The following is a 24863-nucleotide window of genomic DNA, read 5'->3' as shown; positions in this document are numbered from 1 at the left end:
AATACATATCTATGCCGATGAACAGCGGTTCTGAAGCCAATCAAGCTGCGGATAGCGTGACTAGCCTAATGAAACCACAATTTAGTTTTTATAGAACGAGCTAGACTCAATGACGTAATAAGAGAATCGGTGAATGGATTATTTCAGTCTAATTTTTACCTCCTTTACATGAATTTACAAAAAGCGCGGCTCGTTTTCATGCGGTCCACGCAGATCATCGAGTCAACGAATTTTATTAACTTATAGCCGATAGCCCCATGAAAATTTGCCCATTACTCCGATCGTAAGTCATTGTTCTTCTTGTGTCAATTTATAACGTTATAACTGTTACTATTTTATCTGACCTTAAAATTCTTCTATCTCTATACGTACAATACTTATAGGACAGCAAAATACCTGGCAACGACTTTGCCATGGTAAGCATTATTTGATCGCAGCAGAAGAAGCTCCTGCATTTGTGAAGCCTCTGCCGATGCACCTTGGTCTATGTAATACGAGGTCGATCGTAGCGAAATAGGATGAAAAGATGCTATTGTCATAGGTCGGTGCATAGTGCATTCGTGTAAGTGCTTCCCAAAGAACACGAGGTGCTCATTCTATTACACAACTCACGAGTTGGGGAAAAAAATCTAAAAAGGAAGAAAAAGTGGAACATCCTCGAGGATATAGGTATACCCGCGAATATATCCCATTATCACGTAACGACATTGCACTATATTTGAAATAAATCACCGCCACAGACGAGAAATAACTGCGAGTATATGTATGGACGAAGTTATACATGTGAAGGGTGGAAATTGGTATCGTGAGAAGTGGCCATCAAATGGAATCCATTTCCTCGAGAAAGGCAAGGTGGATCGAAGACCAGCGTATAAAATACCGACAAAGCGCCAGTACCTCGCCAAATCATAGACACGCCATTCGAACGCTATGGTAACAGATTTGTGACATTATATCAATTCGTTTCTTTATTCCTTTATTTATTTATTTATTTATTTATATTCTCTTTTTCCTCTCGTGAGTGGTAACGAAGGGTAGGTATACGTTATCGTACACCAATTGGTTGTTCGAGTTTCATTGTCCCCTGGGGAATTGATAACTAGTCGTCATATCGTATCTTTATATACGTATTTTATGTATACGAGTAGGTAATAGATCACGATACGTGTGTCTACAGTTCTTCGATAATCCCATTCCTCGAGCGTTAAACTGCACGTTATCAAAGACCGGATGATCACACAGATTGTAAATATGCACATACGTATGTATGTACATAATTACGTAATCTACATGTGTAGTTATCTAATTTGCATTATACTTGTACGTACATTATACCGTGGGATAGCGCATTATATTTATTGGCTAATCACTTCGTATATGCGTTGCATATTTCGCTCGACCGTGTAACTGGAATGGTGAATATTCTCAGTAGAGGCAGATGGATATGCAGAAATAGAAAATTATGCAATTTCCATCAGCGAATCTTTTGCTTGTCTCATTCCTAATCGACTGAGTGGGATGAGCGAAGTTAAGAGCTGGAATTTTACTGTAAATTTTTTTTTCATCAAGATCACAATTCTCATACAATGTCAATCTTTGTCAGTACATCGTTATATGCTCTCAGATCTCTCGAAAAACACAAAGAAGAAGAAGAAAAAAAATACTAAGAAAATCTGCAGCATCTTTGTAAGCGTCTTTTCACTTGTGAAACGCGTTCAGAAATTGTGAGAGAAAAAAAGAGCGTAAAAAAAACATCGTTGATAAAGCCGGTGTGTCATAGAGATAAGAAGAGAAGCCCCAAAAATCCTCTCAAGATAACCGCGATAACTGCGCGACGATGGGTGGAGGTTGAAAAAATCATTTGAATCGACGACGAGTGAGATAGGAAGAGATGATTATCCTGTAACCTGGATCCCAAAGTCAAAGATCGTTCGTCATCTCGCTAACAGATAGCGCTGGTGATTTTAGCGTCCCTCGCATACCTTCGCCAATCGCCGGAGCAGAAGCGAAAACCCCTGGCAGACCGCTGGAAGAGTGGAGTATGTCGCTGTCAAAAGAAATCTGAAATTCACTCGCGTCTTATGTTAGTACCGATCGAGAAGTGGATGTGTGCGGTGTCGTGTCGGTTTATTTATTTTTTTTTACATTTTTTTAGTCCGCGAGCGATCGCGGGCTTACCGTTATTCGGTTTGGTTTTTCAGACCCGCTGACCAAAATTAATCGGTCAAATTTCGAGTGTGTTTAGCTGCGCGTGATATTTACGTTTTATTGTTATACTACAAACCGTGTATTTTCTCCTACGCAAGCGTGGGTAATTTCTTTCTAGTGGTAGAGTGCGTGATATATGGTGATGGTGTTGTAAATAAGGAATCGTACTCCAAGGATTACAAGAGAAAACAACGGCGCCGTTTCATCCCTTAAATACTCGGGGAGTTTCCGTCTGCCTTTTCGGGTTAGTAGATATTTAATTTCGCTTCTATCGATATTATTATCACTACCGTGATTGTTATCACAATTACCATGTTTGTTATTCCATATCGTCTTCGATATCATTTCTCACCTATACGATTAAAATCATCGTATGTTTACCGGGGCGAGTTTTGGTCCAGGAGAATTTTCGTTCATCTGCTGTATTTGATTTGATTTGTTTTTTTGAATTTTTTACGATAAATTCTCGATAATTTCGAATCGTTGTTCGATGACTAGGGGTAGAAAATTCGCATTCGTTTTTTGAATTGCAATATAGAATTTTGCGAATAATGTCAGGTCTCGCATAACCTCAAAACTGTCGGCGTGTACCAGGGGTGCTTTAATAGCAACCAATCAATAGCGACGGCCACCAGCTGACAGCTGACAGACGGTGAAAAAGAAAGAAATAAAGGGGCGAAAAAATACTACGAGCAATAAGACGAAAAATAAAACCGTGAACCGCGATATCGTGGAAGTAAAATTATCGAACAACGTTGTTCACCGTCTATATCGACCTCCACCTAGTTCTTAGAAACTTATCTTTATCATCCATCATCATTCATTCATCGACTAATCAACCGTTAAAGTTTCGAAGAGGGTTTTTTCAAGTCCTATTCGTTAACCTGCTTTCTTATTCAGAGAGCCTGTTTTCAGCCCACTCCGATCTTCGCGAACCGTTCGGTTTTGCTCATCTTCTTTTTTCCTGTTTTTCTCCACTTGGAAGTAATTATTCGTGTCCAGTCAGCATATAATTCCCTTTGATGACAAAAACCAAAAAAAAAAAAAACTCCCAATGAAAGAGGTATTTGATCGTGTATCTCACGTGCTGAGTCAGGCTGTAACGAATCTTGGAAAATTTTGAGAATTTTTCTCCACACGTCTTTGAGATACGAGTTCAGCTTTGTACGAACCGCGTTTTGTCTTTTCCAAAAAATTTAGCATATGGTATCATTATTTCGGGACGTTCACGTTTGAAATTCCCCTAACGAAGAAGCCCGCGAATTACAGAGGCTGATGTATTTAAAAGAAAAGAAACGATTCCTCACGTTCAAGGTTACTTTGCATAGTTTTTAAAGCTGGTCGTACGGGTTTTCTCGTTGACTCTTATTGAAAGCAATTCTCAGTATTCCTGACTAATTAACCACGCGAACATGAAAGAAAATTTACGAATATCTTATTACAAAAACTCGGGCACGTGTATCACACGTATACACGCGCTCGAAATTATTCCACCTAAATTTATCCGCCGTTTTAAAATTACGATGATCGTTAATTGATGTCTTCCCCCCCCCCCCCCCAACCCCCAGTTTATAGTTCAATAAGATTATTGTTGGGTTCTTGTATCGGACAATTTATGTGATTTTACGTCATGTTACGTTGTTATGTTTAGCCCACATGAAGCCCTGAGGTAGTTAAATCTGAAACTACGTTATACATACGTATGTGCACATGTACGTAGCTATCGTATTACACCGAACAATGAAGTCTTCTAAGCGTTACAAAACGCGATCTATAATGATAGAACGTAACGCGACGTTAAACTATAAGTGTAAACGAGACGCGAGAGAGAGAAATGAGGAATGATTCAATTCGGTTGTATTATCGCCACGAGGAACATCTCGAGTCCTCGTGCCTGATGTGCAGGAAACGATGTTTCCGAGTACGTAGTTGAATGGTATCTTCGTTACTGTCGATTCTCATTTTCCCTATCGGACGGTCTAGTCATAGGTACGGATGGACCAGTTCCACGTTGGTCCAGTCGAACGTCGGAAGCTGGGAATTGCACGATAATAAATTCACCGTTTCCACCGATAGCGCACTTGCTGTAAACTCGCATAACAATTATCAGTTGGAAACTAATTAACTGTTATCTGAGCTATAGTATATTTACTACGGTGTACATACTGTATCACTGCACGTCGTATACGCGTTCAGATAACACAACTATGTAACGACGACGAGAGGATCCCAACTTTGCAAAAAAAAAAAAAAGAGAGAAGAAGAAAAAAGAGAAAAAATTTCCTACAATTAATTATTCAGTCGGATTAAATTAACGAACAGACATTTTCGCACGGATATATAATATCTTGGCACGTATCTTAAATCCTTTTTTTTTTTTTTTTTCTCTCTACAACAAAATTATCAGCGGTAATCCTACACGTTTTTTTCACAAAGAACATTAAATGACCATCTGCACAGAAGCCGTGCACAAAAATTATCGGATTATGCAACCGGAGAAAATAAAAATTATCTGTATAAAAATTTTGCTGAATTTCTTCTGCATACAATTGCTACGAAATATTCAAGATACGTGTATGTATAACGTACATACATATTGTCCGGTTGAAATTTAAGTACATACTTAGACGAATGACGATAAAAAACTATGTGTAAAACGAGAGTTGATCACGTGCGCGAATCGCCAACGCTTACGTAGTATATACAGTACGTACTGTAAATTAATGTTACGTGGAACTTTTTACTCGTGTCTCTTTCTTATTTTCTAAAAATACAAAAAAAAATATATATATATATATATATATAATAAAACAAGATACGGAATAATCTTGCTGATAAATAGATGAATATAAAACTTCCTAATCCAGTAAGAGTCGGGTGCGTGAAAAAATTGCGAGCTGAGAATTTTTCAAACTTCTTTTTTCCTCTCGTATCTAATTACCCAAGTCTCGTTCAAATTTTACCACAATTTTTGCACCTAGATAAACGACGATAATTTTCCAAGAGCGTGACTCTTCAGGACAGGAATCTCACGCATAGTAAAAGCTTCTCAAAATCCCGTTTCATTCCTTTCTATATGCAATAACTGTACACTACTGGTCCCGCCCCGTATATATATATATATATATATATACATATCTATCGAGGTATGTATCTACCTAGACGTGAATATACACGTATTATGAAATATCCTTCTCGCGGACGCGAGACGAGTCTCACTTTCAATTTCTCGTTCGTAATTACCGCTGTGAAAATGAAGTTTGTTTTTTTTACGTACATTTTTTTATATCACCTTTCTTTTCGTATTAAATTTCGTACGCCATTTCCGGTACGCTAAGCGCAATAACAACAACGATATCAACGGTAAAATAAGAGGAATAAAAAAAAAAAAAAAAAACTTTGGTGACCGGGGGAACTCCGACATTTTCAGACAGAAAACCACTTCTTCCCGTCTGGTCGCGTGGTTCAAGTGTGGGGTGATAAGGACCCCGACTTCAAAGACAATAGTACATATATAGCTATACACGTAGCAAACTTACACGTGGACCGCGCAGCAGTCTCGGTTTCGAAAATAAAATCAAATAACTACCTAGGAAGCGAGCGAGCGAGTCGCTCGACGAACGCGGCATGTGCGGCAATTAGTAGTTATTTTATTCACGTATGCTATATACGCACACCGATTGCGAACGCGTGAGCACGAATACAGGAAGGTTGAAGGATATCTGATGGGACCGTGGAAAATTTTGGGGACCGAATAGGTGCATCGCCCGTATACCGAGAAGCAATTATATATTGACGCGCGTATACGAGCCCAATTAACGACGTTATCTCTATTTCTTCGTTACCGAAAATTTTCCAATCAATTCAGGGATTGTTTTATCTCGTTTATTACTTTCTCCGTCTCTTCCAATCGAAAAGAACATTCGACACGTTCCCTCGACTTCGCAGTACATCAAGTACGTGAAATCTTATCTATACGTGTAGAAAATCAATATACGATATTTGTTACAAGTATCACGAAAATTCACGCCAGTATCCGTATACACATCGCGGTCATGCAGCACCAGAATTGATTAGATAAACGGTACCGCGCTTCCGAACGCGTTTTCTGGGTCGCCTGTATACGTTGAACAAAATTGTTGAAAATAATTATCAGGCATTTTCACGTATTGAATTTTTGTAGAAAATAGTTTCTACGGATTCTACGGAGTTGTATCTAGTCTCTCCGTACCTACGTACCTACCAATTACATACATATACGAACACTTATCGCTTTACATCAACAATAATTTAAACGAGCTTAAACGAATGTGTATGCGTACATAAGGCCGTACGTACAATATATTGCAACGGTTAAATCACTTGACGACCGGCGTACGTGTATACGTAAATAAAACCGTGTATAATAGGTATGTAAAAAATACTGCGTGTCTCTACTACTTATCATCTGCACTTGTGTACGTTCGCAGTATATTCATTGCCGCGTGTAACAATAACGCGCCACGAATATCGAGCACCTGATTTCTATCGATGAATAAAAAGAAGGAACAAAAAAAAAGCGACATTTTTCAGCCGTCGTATGTGAAACGATATACGTGCGATCACTTGACTGTTATTATTATCACCGTTTCTTCGTTATCGTGATTTTTTTTACTTATCTATCACCACCGCAGCGTTCGTAGATACGCGTAGATAATTATACGCGTGTAACAGCGTAAGTGTATAACATTAATCTAGGGATAGGAAAAAACTATAGTTTACCGGAAATGCGATAATGTTATAAAATAATGGACCAGTTGCCGCGAATACGAGTATAGCTTTATAGTCGGGAAATGCAAAGTACAGGGAAGCGTAGGACGTGTACTTTTCTTGTCACTTTATTTGATAACCGAATCACAGCCGGTATAGAAAAAGGACGGTAGAAAAAAGGCAGATATTTCGTATCAGTTGAGCTGATATTTGTGGAAGAATTTCACAGCTACCCTCTTATCGCCTAGGTTTTAGCCGCGATAAAAATTTTGAATAAAAAATGACCTTTTTATTGTAGGTTTTGTTCGTTTTTTTTCTTCAACTCAACCACCGCGAGAGTGCACGTTGTCAACTGACACCGATCTTCTATTTATCTATTCTTCGTCTCTTTTCAAATTATATTTTTCGTTCAATTAATTTATACATTCGTTGATTTATTTTTTTATTTCCCCATTTTCCGGCTTTATCTTTACCTCGTGTACACGTACTTTCATTTTTGTTGTGATTGGCACGCGTGTGATGCAATGAAAAAGAAAAAAACAATTACACTAACGCATACGTGCGTGTGATTACATGCGGACATGTTTGTGTATATGTATGTATATATATGTAGGTATGCAGTACATATGTACATCTGCAACTATATCTGCAGCAGCATCAGACGATAGACGACGACGATCAGGTTCAATGGTCGGTAGTTCCGTCTGGGACAACTCGAAATGATTCGTACTATAGGTATACACCACACGTAATGCTATTCTCTCTAAATTTATTTCTATGTGCACATGGGTACGCGCGTACGTACGCACCGTTATATACACACCTATAAGCACCCGATAGTTTATTTATAAACTTATGTAATTCTTGAGAGCGCTCGATTTAATTTCACCATAGTCGCGACCCCGTCTCAACCTCCCTCTCGTCTCTCTCGTCGGTTGATTTTTTTCACATTTTATTTTTTGGTTTCACGTCTGGCAAAAACACGAATACCCGATGCGTTACATCCACGTCGAATTGAATATGTATCGCGTATAGAAACTATAATTCGTTATGCTTCGCCGATTATATACTTAATTTTTTTTAATAGGTTTATTATAACATTCAAGTTTTCACATCCGTTTTATATGTACGTATTACAGTCTGATCCCCTGTACGTGTACATAATTTCACGCACGCGTAATGTTTTTTTTCTTCGTTTATCTATTTCTCGCAATATCGCAGAATTGAATAGAAGGTAAAAACGAGATTGAGAAAAATTGGATAAAAATTTCGTCTCGGGAATTAGAGCCAATTCACCTGACCGTGTATATTGTACGTTACACATAGTCGGTGATCTCTGTGGAAGCGACAGGTGTTCGAGTGACAAATAAAAGATTTCCTTTTTTTTTTTTTTTTTTTCTGTTCTCTCTTCTTCATCTCGTGTTATTCATTTCCATTTAGTTTATTTTTTCTTTATCTTTCTTCACGTGTCGCGACTCGCGGTTTCGACTCGTCCAATTTTCTCTATATAGGTGAAGAAACGAGGAGAGTGGCGAAAACCCGGAAAAACTAGGGTATGGTGATAGTTTATTTTTAAAACTATGTATAATATATATATATATATTTTCTAACATCAGACGCGCCTGATCTTTGGATGGTAATTAGGGTCGGTCGTCGCCGAACACGCGAGGCACAGACGCTCTCGAACTATACATAGAGTTATACCTATACGTGTCGCATATATCTCTGCGTACGTAACCAGCGATAATTATAATTTTAATCACTCCACGACTGCAGATCTCCAACGATATACGGACGGCGATAAGCGAGACCCTCTCAACCAACAAAAGAAATTTTCGCTCTCCAAGCTATTGCGAAAACAAGAGGCGCGAGAGTCTATCGATTGTACGATTTTTTGAAAAATCCACATACGTTTTCCTCTCTTTCTCTCTTTTGTTCTCTAAATTTTTTAAATATTTTTTTTATCATCTCTTCATTTCACATCAGACTTTTAGTAGACTTGTATAGGATATATATATATATTTTGCGACAAAGAACAATAACAACCGGCGACTATACACACCAGAATATTGGCACCGTTCCTTGATTTTCTTCTTCTTCTTTTTCTCTCTCGTCTCATTTTATTTCACTGCATGTACCATAGACTTTTTGGTTTTATCTAGTTTCCTTTTTTTTTTTTTTTTTCTCGTCTCTTCCTTTTTTCTCGTACTCCTCTTTGGCACACGTCAAGTGTGTCTGCCGCTCGCTACTCTCGTACGCGACGCGATCGTTCTCGTTTAAAATCATGACACTTTAAACGACGGCGAATAGCAGCTGCACCGGGAGACTACGGTTGCTCCTGCATGCATATTTCTGCATCCCGCGACGCTTTATATTATATTTATAGTGTTCGATGAACTGATAATTATAAAATACGCTACAATATACGCTACCGTATCAATTCTCGATGTATTTTATATACGTCGCGCGGGTAAAGGTGGCTTCATTTTTATAAGGTCTACAATATTCACACTCGTAATTCATATCTTTCATCTGCTTTAAATCTGATTTATCTCATCTCCTATTTTCTCGGTCATCTCCACCGACGAGTCCTTGACTTTTTCTACATTCGTTCATCCGCATTATTTCTTTTTTTTTTTTTTTTTCTCTGTTCTCCGATACCAATGGACTCGGTGTGTCAGATTCGGTACAACTTTTTCCTAGATTCTCATTAGTTTTTTCCCGATTTCCTATACAGTTTCTTCTTTCGTCTTTACCGAGATGTATTATAATCAGAGAAATTATCACGAAGCGATGGAGTAATGTGGAACGAAAATTTAATTCAGAACAACGATAACGAAGCGCATGTACACGGTACATTCTGGTAAATAACGCGATATTCTCACGCACTAATTATGCAGCGTGGTATTTAATTAATTAATATAATACATAATACATACTTGAAGTGCGTTTTCACACGCGTTTAAAAGTTAATTTTCAATTTAACAAATTCACTGCGCTTTTATAAACGGGCGTACGATTGTACAACTTTTTTTTTTTTTTTTTTTTCTCAAAATTCGATCGCTGCGTACGAATTATGTAGGTAATAAAAAAAAAAAAAAAAAAAAAAAACCAAAGCAATCGTTCGATCGAAATCCGAAGGAAGTATAATAACGCGATTATCTAATTCTATATGTAAATTCAGCGATTAGTACGTACGGAGATTATGTTTCATATCTATTTAATTGCGAGCGATAATCGGGCCATTAAATGCGAACAACCGAGTACATAATATTTACACGCTATTTACATGTACATAAAATTTCTGCGGATACAGCACACAGAGATGTAGGTACGTAGTATGTATGGTAGATCTTCGGTGCGCACGTGGGTTTTTTCTTGTCCTTTTGATTTTCCTTATTTTTTTTTTTTTTTGATCGCTTTACTTCATCATATCCTTTTTTCACTACGTAGTATACGCTCAGGAAACGGACGCGAATAGCTGCCGTTGCTGCTGCTGCTGCTGCTGCTCCGCACAGCTGTTAATTTCGTTTTACTCACATTGCCAGCTGATACGTTTTACACCCATACGTACGTTTATATTTATACACGTGTACCCACGCGCCCATGTGAATAGAATCTTTTTACATATATATGAAAGATTTAACGAATGAAGAAAAGGAGGTACGTACGTACATAAATGGAAAAAGAAGCCGTCTAATCGAATCAGGATGGTTTGTTTGTCTATTTGTATTATTCTTTTATCCGCGACGATATTAGTTCGTAGGTAATTTATGGTAATTTTTGGCAATTACGGCAATTGAAACATCATTGAATTTTATCAACTACCTACCCGCTCTCCGTACGTCACGTTATTATGCATGCACAATTGCACACCTATAAGTAGGTACAACGCTCGATCACATTATTCTCAATTCTGCACGTCTATGTACGCGTACTCGAGGTACGTAACGTGGGTATGTATGTACATAGATTGACGTCTCTATGTAGGCATAGTACATATGAGTTTAAAAAATAGGGTTGCGTGAAATATCCTAACGCAGCTGATGTTTCAGTTTCTCAGTTGGGTATAATATACATAGGTATAACTCTCATCGTAACGTGACTCGTGGGACGTTGTAATTGCATCTAATTACCACCAATTATCGCATGTACCGTACCCATGTAATATACGTGCAACGCGTTCAGGTGGTGTGGGATATAATTTTTTACCCTGCATTTATCTATTAATACGTATAACCTGGGGTACAGTGTGTAACCAATTTTTACATAACCGGTACGCGATTGAATTTATATTCTCGAGCGATATCGCTTACAGTTTTTTTTTTTTTTTTTTTATTTTTATTTCGCTTTCATTTTTCCCTTCAACTTTTCAATCTTCCAATTTTCACGTGCGGTCAGACAGCGAAGGGTAGATATTTTATTGACCTTGAATATGATTACCGAAATTGATTAATTCTCACGTCAATCTGTAATGTACGTGTACGTTATTTATCTACACCTATTTATAATTAATTTATATAAGCTGGGGGATTTCAAACGATATTCGGTTCAAATTGATTGTGTATTATTTTAGTAAGTTTTATTCAAATTTTCACAGTTGGAATTCAAATTCCGATATAATAATAACGGGATCTACGGTGTTACAGTTTTTCCTTTTTTCTCGTTTCTTGTTCGTTAAATCTGTAAAAAACGGAGCTCATTAAAATCAGGTTTTAGAATTGAAAAATATATATGTCAACTAATCGCACGGGGTCCGGTGTAATTCTAAAGAGGAAGCGTTACGGTATAATGAGTGTAGGATCAGCCTGAGAAAAAAGAGTTAAAAAAAAATTGAATGAAACATCGTTTATAATAATTATTATTGTATTATACGTATACTACCTATTTTAACGTTGCCACATTCGCCACTGTGAACTTATTTTCTGATATGTTCGAGCGTACGTACTCTCGGATGTATGTGTTGTACCAATTCTCCAGACGTTAGTCACACATTGTTCTTTTCATTTAGTTTTTAAATTGCAAAAAGAGAGATGAAAATAACTGAGAAAAGAAAAAAATTAATTCCTAACTTTTGTCTGTAGAACTTGTTGTTGTTAGTTCAACATTTGTTTTCACAGTCAGAGAGAAAAATCGCATCGAAAGGTTTTTATTTTCCTTTTTTATAATCAATGTGGAACGATCGATCGCATCTAATACGTAGGATAAATAATTTCACAACTAGACACGTGGAGTGATTTGTTTGTCCGATAAATGAAAGAAGAAAAAAAAATTAGCCCCGATGAATAATAACTTATTTTATTGTATTTTTTTTTTTTCTCAAATCGTCAAGCTGCTCTCTATTTTATCGACGTGCCTTTGCAGTTGCAAAATCCTTTTTATCCGCGAACTATCTTATCGGTTGATGAACGACGTTCGGTAAAATAGAATTCCGTACGTAAAATTATCGTAAAAGTAAACAAAAAAAAAAAACAAATTTAAATGCACCGATTATACGTTTGCAATACGTTTTTATTGGAGTGAAAAAATAATTCCTCGATTTAAGTACCCTTTGAAAATTCGATGATGTTCTCATGCCCGAAGGGCGAGAAATTCTAATTTATGCATTTACCATTTTAAATAACAAATACATTCGCTCGAAAATCGATAACCTTTGATGAATATATTTTCTTATTAGCTATTCATCAATATTTAACGCGTTGGTAAATATTAATCTCATCGAAATACAAAGGGGGGGTTGGTTATTTTATACGAGTATGAAAATATTTGAATTACAACGAACAAGCTTTCGTAATGTCTATACCATACCCACAATCTGCCTCGAGAGATTGCATGTTATTTTCGAAACTTTCAAATTGGATTCTACAATTAATTCGATTAATTTCATGCAATTACCGGTTAGTGCCATCTTAGTTTGTGTGTTTTCTTCTTCACCTTTTATTTTTCTTTTATTTTTATTCACGTGTTTTCTACTCCGAGAAAATTTCAATTAGGTTAAAATAAAACAGGGCGAGAAAGAAGAAGGCGGGGTGGATAATTATAAGGAATTACCACGGTTATATCTCATGAAGCGAGATTGTGTCTTCGCTCCCCTTATTTATCGATCACCACAATTTTACGTGAGACGTTCAAAATGAAAATACGTCAAGATGGACGTCAATAAATTGTTCAAGAATTATACCTTCTCAATATCGTTATTATTACATATTTATTTATTCGTACATTGATTTATTTATTTATTTTTAATTTATTTATTCATTTATTTATTTAGCTTCTATGTACAGAAAGTATACAGGTATATGAGCTGAAAGCGTATACAAAATATAAATAATCATAATCGCTATCGATACAGTATCTATATGTGTATATCCTACATGTACTTTTTATTTTTATAATTTTTTATTATTCGTTATATTTGAATTCAGATTTCGTTAAATTTTTTTTCCCTTCATATTCGTTTCTCTTGAAACGTACGCGTATATGATTTACGTTTTATAATTACAACAAGCTCATCTAAATCCTTGAGATTTAAAAGAAATTATATTTACTTGCTTTTCTCTGTTTCTCCTAATCCAGCTCACCCTGTCAGTTAACAATTATGTTATAAATTAGCGTTCTCGTAGAGAAAAAAAATTAAAAAATGTCAAAAAAAAATTATAACAATACATTAACAATGATAAGCACCATTTCAAATACACAACGCTGTATGTGCATCGATTTTTTGTTTTCTTTCTTTCTCTCAGAATTTTGAAAACGGTAATGACCAGACTGAGAAAGAAAAGAGCAAGAAGAAATGTTATCAAATTTACATAGACTACACATAACATTCTTCAGAATAAAAACTATAATATTTCGCTTCATTTGAAAATTATACGCGTTAAATGAATACTAGAGTCATCAGGCGTTACATACTGCACTTATGTAAATGCTGCAGTTTATAGCATAATACATTTATAACAAAAATCTTGTCCAAATCTCGCTAACGCTTGAGCGACAATTCGTTAAAATATTTGTCGCCATTTTCTTCTGCATTATTATTCATTTGTTCATTTAATTTTTTTACTCAGTAGACACACCTTATTAATCAAGTCTATATAAATTCTCCTGTATTTTACTTTTGTTATTTTAATCTTTTTCGTAACACGATTTAATAATTCTCTATACATATATACCTATAACGCATGTATATAATTCTTTTCTCGCATCATTTCTGCATCGCACCTAATATGTATACATATGTAGGCAATTATAATACTATTCATATACTACATGTACACATAGTAATAGGCCGCGTTAATTTATTCACCATTTACCTACGCGGGTATACGTGTGAATGAAAATACGTAATACCTAAATACACATTTTAAACAATTATACACGATCGAAAGCATGAAAAATTTCATGAAAAAAGCATCGACGTTCATCACACCTAATAACGCGACGTACGTATACATAACTTACGTTATTCTACCTTGTTTTACGATCATCATTGGAATGCGCCATTTATTGTTTTCGTATCGATTCATACACCCACCCCTATTCTCTTGTAGGCTTGTAATTAATCGGGTGTATTCACACGTATCCGTTAGCCTCCAATTTTAAGGCAGCCTCGTACGAAGGAAGTCCTTCGTCGTCGCGACGCGATTCCTCTTCTTTGGAAAGTTCGGCGGCAACAGGGGCGCGGGCAGCGGCCATTGTGACTTCTGGAGAGTTTAATACCATCGGCGAAAGGAGCTGACTCGGAGGATGTGGAGGTGCAGGCACAGCGTTGCTTAACACGGGTGTAGTCGGCGTAGTTTCCTTCTTTTCACTGGGTGATGGTAAACTTTCGGGATTAAAAATTAAACTTTCGTAAGCCGGCGGTGGTCCAGGTGTCACGGGACGGGGTATCACCGCTGATGCTGGGGCCAATATTACGTCATCTTGTATCGTGACACCGGCGCGCTCGTAACACTGTGGAAAATCGAAAACAACCTTCGTTTATATCGTTGTTGTTATTGTTATTATTCAATTATCGATGCTCCGCAGAGTTCGGAGCTTTAGCCGAGGCGGATGGGGAACGGGAAACGGGGATGGGGTATGATGGGCGGAAAAGCTCAAGCGAAATTTCAATTCAATCGGATCAACGTTTATATAGACGTCAATTGTTGTATATGAATGCAGGGTATTTCATCACGCCGTGCACCTACCCTCGGCTATAAAATCTTCCAAAATTCCTCCCTAAAATAATGGTCTTTCTTTTCCTATTATTTTTATGCACAAAAAAAATTTAAAATGTAACAAAAATTGATGTTTCTCGCATACATCATTGCACACCGCTGCACCTACATTAATAATGCAGCGCATGTTGTTGTTATTATTATTCATAGTGGTGTAAAAAAATATTATAAATTCAGCGCACGTTTTTGGTATATCTTTACATATATGCTCTGCGGGAATAATATTTATCATGTGCAGCGGCGGCAGCAGCAGCATCTACAGCGGTACATGTATATGTATGTATATTATGTATATGTATGATGTACATTATAAGAAAGGAAAAATGGGGCGACAGATGGCCTGGCGAATTTTTTCATTGATTTTCTTCTTTGAGAATTTTTCGAATCTTCTTTTTCCAGCGATTTTTTTCTCATCTCTGATTTTTCGTCTTTCCTCTCGTATGATATGTACGGTATACTCGATTTATTCGATACTGTCTTTTGGATAATGGTGACGATAACTTTGATTTTTTTCCTTTTCCACTTTATTGTTCAACTCACCATAGCGTGGGAATCCATTGTGAATACTTCTAAACTATGGACATCGGGCTCGGCGCGCCAATATTGAGAATATTCTTGGGGTTGATGTTTCCTTATGTTTCTGTGACAGCAGTAGCAAACTAAAACCACCACTATAACAACGCCGCTCAGCATCGCTCTGTAAAATAAAAAAAAAAAATTTCCAAGTTTCTTTTTTCACATAAATTTCGATACGTGAACTTTTGAATGTCACTTATCGAGTGCAGTTTTACGTTGAGGGGGTGGTATACAGCCCGAGCAACGTATTCTGTGTGTACATAGTCGGTATACATACCTACGATACGTATGTGGTATATAAGGACGAGGATATATCGCGAAATTCTTAAATGTCAAAAAAGCTCGCGCACGCCCCCGTCCCGTGCAGGTGAGTCGCCCGTTTCGAAGTAGCTTTTTCATCTCGATATGATGTATAGATATGGTACATATGTAGCACACCTATGTAGGTATGTACGTACGTACATACGTACGCGATATGAGATATACAAACGAGCGGCTGCCACGAGGTAAAAGAAGAGAAATAAAAAGGGACTAAAATATAAAAAAAAAACAAAAAAAAAACAGATAAAAAAAAAATAACGGCTCTGTGCACCGCAGATGCTTTTCAACTCTCTTTATCTTTCGCTGGGAGCAAACGAAAAAAGAAATAAGGGCGGGAAAAAGAAACGTGAAAAACGCGAACGACGAGTATAACCGCGGCTAAGTTCACAGCTATACTAATACATCACCTGCAAACCCACCGAATAAAGGCTATGGAGGTCCTTTATGCAAAAGATACACTATATACACGTATACATATACATATGTATACATAGATGTAGGTCTGTATATACCAGTTGGCAAAAGGTTAAGGTCGGACGTAGCCGTGTGACGAAACTTCATCCTGCTATCGTATCAGTTTTTTTCCTCTTCTCTTTTTGCTTTTTTTGATTTTTGACTTTTTTTCACTATCTCGTATCGCCCGTACAATACCCAGCGTTTTATCATCTACATTCCACGTACACATGTACGGCGCAATAATTATTTCGTTTGAACGAAAATGAACGAAAAAAAAAAAAAAAAATGTCCAACTTTCCGCAACAGACGTAACACAAGGGTGAGATTGTGGGTTATTTTATTTTTCCCATAGTTTTTTTTACCTCCGTTTATCTCCGTCGATCGCACGGTTATATAGGTACAACGAGATAGAGGTATACATGTACTCGTGGAGTTACATAAGCGCGACGGATATAAGGGTAGATTGTTAATATTGGCTGGATGTAAACGATTTGTCAATGACGACTAAATTGCGTCTCGGTAGAAGGTGTGCAGTTGTATGTATATAGGTATAGGCGGAATGGTACGTATAATAATATTCTCACCCTCCGAGTAAAATGTTGACGTTGCCATGGAGGTCCGTCTCGTAACGACCGGTTCTTCCTCCACCCCCTCCGGTTGTGGACATGTTGTAACCTTGGATGACGTAGGTACCACCACCGGACGATGAGGAGGTTACCGTACCGTTATGAGCGTACTGAGCCGTTTGTACCGCAGCCAGAACCGCTAACCTCTTCATCGACATTACTGTTACTTTTTACGGAAAAACCGCGCTAACTTTCTCTCTTTTACGTCCCTTTTATTACTGAGGATTTTATTTCACCCCCCCCCCTTTCAATTTTTCACTCTACGCACAGGACACGCGTGTATCACGCGACACGCGAACGATCGTAATCCCGACAATATTCGTGTACGATGTGGACAAGGGTTTCATCTTATCTTCTTCTTTTTCTCTCCAAAAAAAAAATGGAGGGAAGAAAAAAACAAACCGATTCGGATCACTTATCCCCTCGCCCCCGCATATCCGATAACCGTACGCCCTGCAGCTTCGTCGTTACCTGGAATCAAAATTGAAAATTTTCAGTTTTTATTCTCTCTAACATTATCTCCCCTTCTCTCGTCATATTTTAATTAAAATTCTCCCTCCATTCGAAGAGATCTCCGAAACGAAAAATAATCATAATTTTAGCAACGATAATATCTGATCCATGTCGTTTTTTTGAAAAGGATCGTATTTTATTTGCTCCTTTTTGTCTTTCCTTCGGAAAAAGTCTTATCTCGTTTTTCTGATTTTAAAGAACAATGAACAATTATTCGTACAGCCTTTTGGGGGATAAGGTGCGTGAGATTATTTTTGGTATTTTCTCATTCCTTTTCTCTTTCCTCTCTTTCAAATTCTCAATCCTTTTTCGTTCTACTCGTTTACATTCGATGTAAGTTTTTCTTTTATCTCATCGAAATCGCGCTCGTTTTTCATGTTCACTTTCCCTATCTCCTTTCATCTTCTTTTTCTCTTCTCCTTTTTTTTTTTCCTTATTTCTTCTCTTTCCCCCGTCATTTTTACTACTTAGATTTTTCATTTATTATTTATTTTCATCTTCTTTTTTCTTAATTCCTTTTCGAGACGAGGGGAAAGCAATTACCTCCTACACCCCCAAACCCCCCCCCTCTCTCTCACGTATATCCCGCAACAGTTTGCTTCTGCAGGTGTTGAGAAATTGGTGTTCTCAACACCTTGAACGGTGTCGAGTTAAGTTTTTCATCTGAAAAACGAGCAGCCCTCGCCCAGCTTTTTTTCACTTATCTTTTTCTTCTAACACGCCCTAGATTATAAATTTTTCCCCGTACACACCCCATACTCTACGAGATTATTAACAATCTATGGGGATACTCTGTGTAAATTACCTACACGCGTATATCTGTGTGTAGATGGATATACTTTCTATTTTTCTCCTCATACCTATAGACGTTATATCAGTTGCATATTCGAAAGGAAGTATAGGTAGCATTTTCTATTACATCCAATCCCTGGCTCAGATTAATAACAACAACAGCAATAATAAAACCCTATATCCGCAGCGCAGAAGTATGTCGCGTACAGTATACGATCGTGTACGATTGCTATTGCAAAAATAGAGAACACGTAAATGAGAAAAATAGAAAAAATAGATAAAGAAAGAAAATGCTCCTTTTTTTATTCTCATTCGATATCGTTCACGTATCCCGCGCGTACGTGAAATTTCTGATTTTTATCGCTTTTATATTCGAGATAAGAGTTTTACGTGGATTTGGAAGAAAAGAAAAGCTCAAAATTAAAAGTACAAAAATGACGTAAATGTACGAAAGCTCTGGCGTACGCGTCGAACGAAAGGAGAAAAAATGTTGGAGAGGTGTGAGGGAGGAAGGAAAAGATCGGCTCCTCTAGGAATAATTTTTTTTTCTATCCAAATCCGACTTCATTTCGACTTTTTATCGTTAGCCGTATCATTTTCTATATTTTTTTGGTTCCTTTTTCTATTTTTTTTTTTCTTTTTCTATTTTGTAGTTTTTTCTATTGTAGAATCGTCGTTGTTGCTGTTATTATTGTTATTTCTACCTCAAGTATCACGATCTAGATATCTAGTTGGAATATTTTTCCTTCACTCGTATATATATACGGAGCTTTTTCTACAGTATAGTGGATATCAATGTCGCAGTCACTTTGTCAGGGACATTTCTCATCTTCGTGAAATATTCAAGACGCTGAACGCGTACATATGTATTATACGGTATAGGTATATGTATGTATACATATTATACACGTATACTCGTTACATATGTATGGTATATAGGTACATATTTTCACCGTTACCCAAGCAACACGCTACGTGTAAAAAAGCTCTGATTTCATTTATTTATTCATTCATTCGTTTATTTATTCATCCCCATTTTTTTTTTTTTTTTCCGTTCCTCTTCCTTTTTAGCTTTTTTTCTTTTTTAATTATTCAGTCGGTGTCGCTTACGAAAATTCAATTCCGCATCGATGACACATATCGTATTTGTAATGTAATGTGATTTACGTATACGTTATAAGCGCGTTCAATTTGTAACGATTATTAATTGAAAAAATATATATTAATTTCAGAACGATCGTTGTCTACGAACGGAAGGTATTTCGAGGAGGGATATTTTTCACCATCTCGCACAATTGACAAGTGAGTTATTTGAAAATTACGACATATTCCCTCTACGCACATACTATACACGTACGGGGACTCGATCTATAATTTTTCATCTATTTCAATATCTTCTATTTCTCCTATTTTCTAGATTTTTATCGCATCACATTTTGTATCCAATATTCATAGGATCGCTTGTTGGGGTTTTTTCAGTTCGTTACGCACGTTAAACGAAAAACGTCATAATGAATTTTTTCCCTATTCAGTTTTTCCGCCACTTATTCACTCCCATACCCCCAATTTCTACCTTCCACCCCTACAGTTAATCATCATCTAAACGAGAACTGCAGGTATACCTAACAATATTGAAAGAAAACAATTGTATTTTCAGATCGGTCAGGCATGCCGCGCAAATTAAAGTTGTAAGTTAAATTGTAAAACCAACCAAAAAATGAACTAAAAAGAATTGTTTTTTTTTTTTTTTTTTTTTTTTTAGTTTTTTAGTTGGTTTCCTTTTTTCTTGTCGCACCATTTGCAGTGTACAGTAATACGCAACATAATCACAACCCTGCTTTCCCCTCTATTTTTTGGTGATGGTTTTCCTTGTCTTAATTATTTCTCGTTTTTCTTTCGCTTTTCTCCTGGCTAATTCTCCATGGTAATATTTGTTTCAATCAAACGTTCGTAATGTATCTTCCGTTGCGCTTTTATTCGACGATGGATATCATGAAATAACCTAATAACGATCATTTTCATGGCTTATTTTTTCAGTTTTTTTTTCTATGGAAGCAACCGAATTTTACATTCACAACATACGTACATATGCCGTGTATTAATACGTGTATTCCACATGCATTTACCGCTTGATATATGTATATAGGGTATGTGTATATAGTATATGATATATATATGTATGTATTATATGTACGTCATAACGTATATCTGCGTCAAAAGCAGCAGCAGCAGTTAGACATTCGGTTGGCGAAACGTCACGGTTTAAATTATAGTTTAATCAGGGGATGATATCCCTTCGGTATTCGTCCACCACGTGACAGTTTGAATTTCAACCACTAAACCGAAATATATTATACTATAACCGTAGAATACGGCATACATTAGGACAGAAATGACGAGAATCGATAGAGATTTTTTTAAGATTTTAAGAAATTCTCGGTGATTATAATCTCACCTAAAAATGACGAATCGAGATTACCGGTATCTCCTCAGGTATATACCTGCATAGGTATGTATTTTAGGAGAAGTTTGAATTTCAAATAAGTCATATACAAGCCAATCCCTATTATTAATTATACGTATACACACCTATATACGTATCTACGTATAGTTACGTAGGATGTAAAATGTAGTTTTGAACTTCAAAATTTCAAACTGACTAAGTTTAGCTCCGAGAGATTCGACGTACATATTATTATATATCTATGCGCGCCTGTAAGAGAACTAACTTACAATTAAACGGACTATAAACTGCAGCTTGAACTAACCCGACCCGACTCTAACTTATTTCCGGCGATGAATTTATAGCGCGAAATTTCGTTCGACCTTAGACAAAAAATTATCGCGCGATTTATCGCCGTTGTCGTCTTGGAATCGAATAACATTTCTATTCTTCTTTCTCTCACCTTCGGATGTGGAAAGATGGAATTCTAATGCAGCCACTTTTCACATGGGTGAAATCGCGGCGCGGGTTATAAGTAAATTGGGTTGATCGTATCGAACTTGCGTGACCTTCGGGTCGACCTCGGTTAATATTTTATCGGTACGTACGCAGCTACCGGTACACCCTACACCCCGGTTCTACGGTGACTTTTTCCCCTCCCGTATTATTAATCGAATTAAAAATCGAACAAACTACGGTCAACAAGCGATATCCGAGTACGTGGTGCGGTTCGTCGTTCTTCGTGAAAAATGAAAGAAAATCGATTGAAACTGGAAAAATATTTAGAAGAAATGGAATACAAAATCGATGCAAAATCGTTGAGATGACACTGATCATGTACCATTGTGTATGTAATGTAGGTACAAACAATATCTCGACGTGTATATGGTACACGATAATAACGTGAAGCGTATTATATATACTTATATAATAATTTAATTGAAGGAAAATCGAGTTTCCGTACATGGAAGGATTATAAAATAAATCGCATAATCCTGCCTAACGATCCTAATGAGACGAGGAAGAGGGGGGAGTTTTTTTTTTTTTGCTTTTTTGCGTTTTGTTCCTTCTTCCTTTCATTTCTTTCATTCTCAAAAATACATTAATTAATAAAGTGAACTGCATAATTAGAGTATTAATATGCTGAAACGAAAAAAATCAAAGAAAGAAACATCGAAAAATGAGAAACCAAAAGAAAAAAAAAAAGTGGAATTTGCGAGTAAAAGAATTCGCCAAAGTAAATTCCGCGACCCCGTGCACTTTAGAGCGAGTCTCGAAAGAGAAAAAAACCCTTGAAAAATAGAGATAAGATAAAAGCCGAAGCAAAAATTAGGAACCAAATTGAAGGAATCACAAGTGTGAGAAAAAATAAAACTATGGACTCGCATGATATGCGAAATTGACAGAAATGTTACTGTAATGAAACTTGGGTTTTTTTCTTGGTTTTCAACCGTTATTTTCTTACCCCCATGTGAGTTGTCTATAAGTCTGTCGGCTGACGATGACGACGACGATGTTATCCAAGTTTTTGTTTTACAGTTCATCGTGGTTATACTTTTTCTATATTATAAACGAATCACGAGAAAATATCAAAAAGAAAAAAGAAGAAACTTTCAATAAAATCAACCTCCTTTATTTTTCCCAATCTTTGCGAATACTTTGAAATCACTTCCGAACAATTTTCATAAACGCGGATAAATTTTGCGTAATCGTATACTCGTTAGCGCGATGTAGTTATTTTTTTTTTTTCTATTAATTTTTTTTCTTCATCAACTTCACACCGATTCGTGTGATTGACGCATCATCTCATCGCGGTTTCAGGGTCGGAGCACCTGCAGTTTTTTCAATCATACGATCGATCCATCGATCAATAACGTCAAAAATAACTCTTCATTAGTTCTTTACTTTATTTTTTCTCTTTCTGCCCCAAAGGGCCCTCCGGTAATTTCGTTAATTCGATACCTCTTGTACCGTATCATATACACGCGCCGTATACACGTACGCGTACACACTGTATACGTGCGTGCGTATTTCGAGCGAGAAAATTGATACTTTTCTCTTCTTATTATATATTTTTTTCTTTCTCCTTTCTCTCTACCCTTCGATTCTCTTTATTTTTATTTCCTTCACTCTCCTCTTTTCCTTCGGCCTTAATATTACGAAACACCGGATATGATGGTATCGCGTTACGAAAATCAATCCTCTGTCGCAGCTTTACTTTCGGATTGAGAATGAAAAAACATTCAACGACCAAAAAGCAAACGGAAAAGAGAAACTTTCGAACGATATGGGAACAACCAAATCGCGCAAGAAAAACGGCAATTGAAAAATTATCTCCCTTATATATCCACGTGTACGTTACACGTACGACTACAAGCGATACGTTGCAAGTTGTTGCTGTTTCTACTTTTTTGTTTTTTTTCTTTTACTCGATTTCCTTTTTCGTTACTCGATTCGTTTCTCGCGTCATTAATTGCGGGGTTGAAATCTGTTCGAAACGTATTTTTTGTTTCCCTCCCTTCCGTGTTTTTTTCTTTTTTCCCTCCTCCTCGAACTTTTACGTTTTCCCACGTTGATCGCGAGGAACTCGGCAAGTAGTAAGGGTCAGTGTCTGGTCGTACCGCGGCACCGCACAGCCGGAGACTGTCTACTGCGATCGTAGGCAGGTTGCGGGGGCGCCGTGCGCCGCGCGGTTGCTTGGCGACCCTACGCCACCACATTATGTACACATCCTATGTACGTTTCGTATGTATATTCTATTTACCGTATACGTGTGTGTGTATAGGTGTGTTATATGCAGAGTATAGGTATATACCTTATATCGTACGCGTCGCGACTGGAGTTTCTAAAACCAACGGAGGAGAGAATCCGCCACGAAATTCCCTCCATATTCTAACACCCCCCGACCCGACACCCCTACCTGCGTCACGGTCTTCATTTTACCCCCGTGGTACACGGACGCGAACCCCCGACCACATTTTCTCACACCCTTCACTATTTTTCCCTCCAAAAACTTGCGCTACATCGTATATGTATATAGACATGTTCTTTAAGCACCGTATATAAAACGTTAAATGATAAGACGTATCCACATATGTATTATTTACGTTACAGTATTTTTTACGTTATGTACACACGGTGTTACACTATTATGTACGCACATATGTGGATATTACATACCACCAGTATCTGGCGTATCGTGGGATACGGTTTGATAGTTTGCCAACATTTCGCTTCTATCGCTTATATAAAAGCGAATTTCGAATGGCAATTACAGCTGCCCGTATCGTCCCGACGTACACCAAATATCCCATATATCGACGCACGTTGCAGGATTATTTTACCTCCAGCCTTAATTTTTTTTTACTCGGTTCTTCTCGTTTCTCCTTTGATTTGGGGGCGTAAAATTTAAGCGTCGGACGAACTAATGATTTCGGACGCGCGATTCGGACGGTTTCGAAGGTGAAAATGACATAAGACAGCGGCGTGTGTCGTGGTGATGTTCGCCATTTGCCGATGTCGGTTGTGTTTACCGTCACCTACGAGAAATTCCAACGGCCCGTTGTCTAGGCACTTCGTCGATTGGTGAATACCATTTAATTTAACCTTCCCATTGAACGTTGCATAGAATCAGGTTACCTATAATGTGTTTGCTTCTGCTCCGATGTAGATATATATATATATACACCTATGTATCTACATTACACATTTATATGCACGTATACGTGTGTATGTACTATAGTCGCGGGTAAACCTGCGGAACGTTATGGTATGTAATACATAGGGACAAACCTATGGAGACTCGCTCGATAACTTGTCACATATATATATGTATGTATACACAAATATATATGTACGTACATAGATATGTATAAATAGGTGTACTGTACATATATGTATGTAATACACGGTGAAATTTCACTAGAAATAGTTTGCCATTTTAGACATGACTACATGAAA

General features: G+C 37.1%; 2 protein-coding genes across 5 annotated transcripts in view; one reads left to right on the top strand and one right to left on the bottom strand.

Annotated features, from left to right (window-relative positions):
* The first annotated feature begins 915 nt into the window (after positions 1–915).
* Positions 916–24863, top strand: part of LOC105690316 (probable beta-hexosaminidase fdl) — a 34508-nt gene continuing 10560 nt past the window's right edge. For 2 of the 4 annotated variants that reach the window (XM_048654937.1, XM_048654936.1), the window contains exons 1-3: positions 916–933; positions 19693–19762; positions 20118–20148. In XM_048654937.1, coding sequence (XP_048510894.1) covers positions 931–933; positions 19693–19762; positions 20118–20148 — 104 coding nt within the window. In that variant the 5' untranslated portion in view covers positions 916–930. Of the gene's footprint in view, positions 934–1974; positions 2453–19692; positions 19763–20117; positions 20149–24863 lie in introns of those variants that run through there. The other 2 variants (XM_012408022.4, XM_048654938.1) reach the window with 2 other exon arrangements.
* On the bottom strand, positions 13787–23566 carry LOC105690317. Its single transcript, XM_012408025.3, has 4 exons — positions 22369–23566; positions 17114–17626; positions 15717–15873; positions 13787–14910 (listed from the first exon to the last, which is right to left on the bottom strand). Exons 2-4 carry the CDS (start codon positions 17311–17313, stop codon positions 14530–14532), a joined length of 738 nt encoding a protein of 245 aa, XP_012263448.2. The 5' UTR covers positions 17314–17626; positions 22369–23566; the 3' UTR covers positions 13787–14529.

This window comes from Athalia rosae, chromosome 4 (genome assembly GCF_917208135.1).
Source record: "Athalia rosae chromosome 4, iyAthRosa1.1, whole genome shotgun sequence".
In the NCBI taxonomy this organism is placed as follows: Eukaryota; Metazoa; Arthropoda; class Insecta; order Hymenoptera; family Athaliidae; genus Athalia; species Athalia rosae.
Note: the sequence above shows the minus strand (reverse complement) of the source record. Positions and strands in the feature narration are given on the sequence as shown.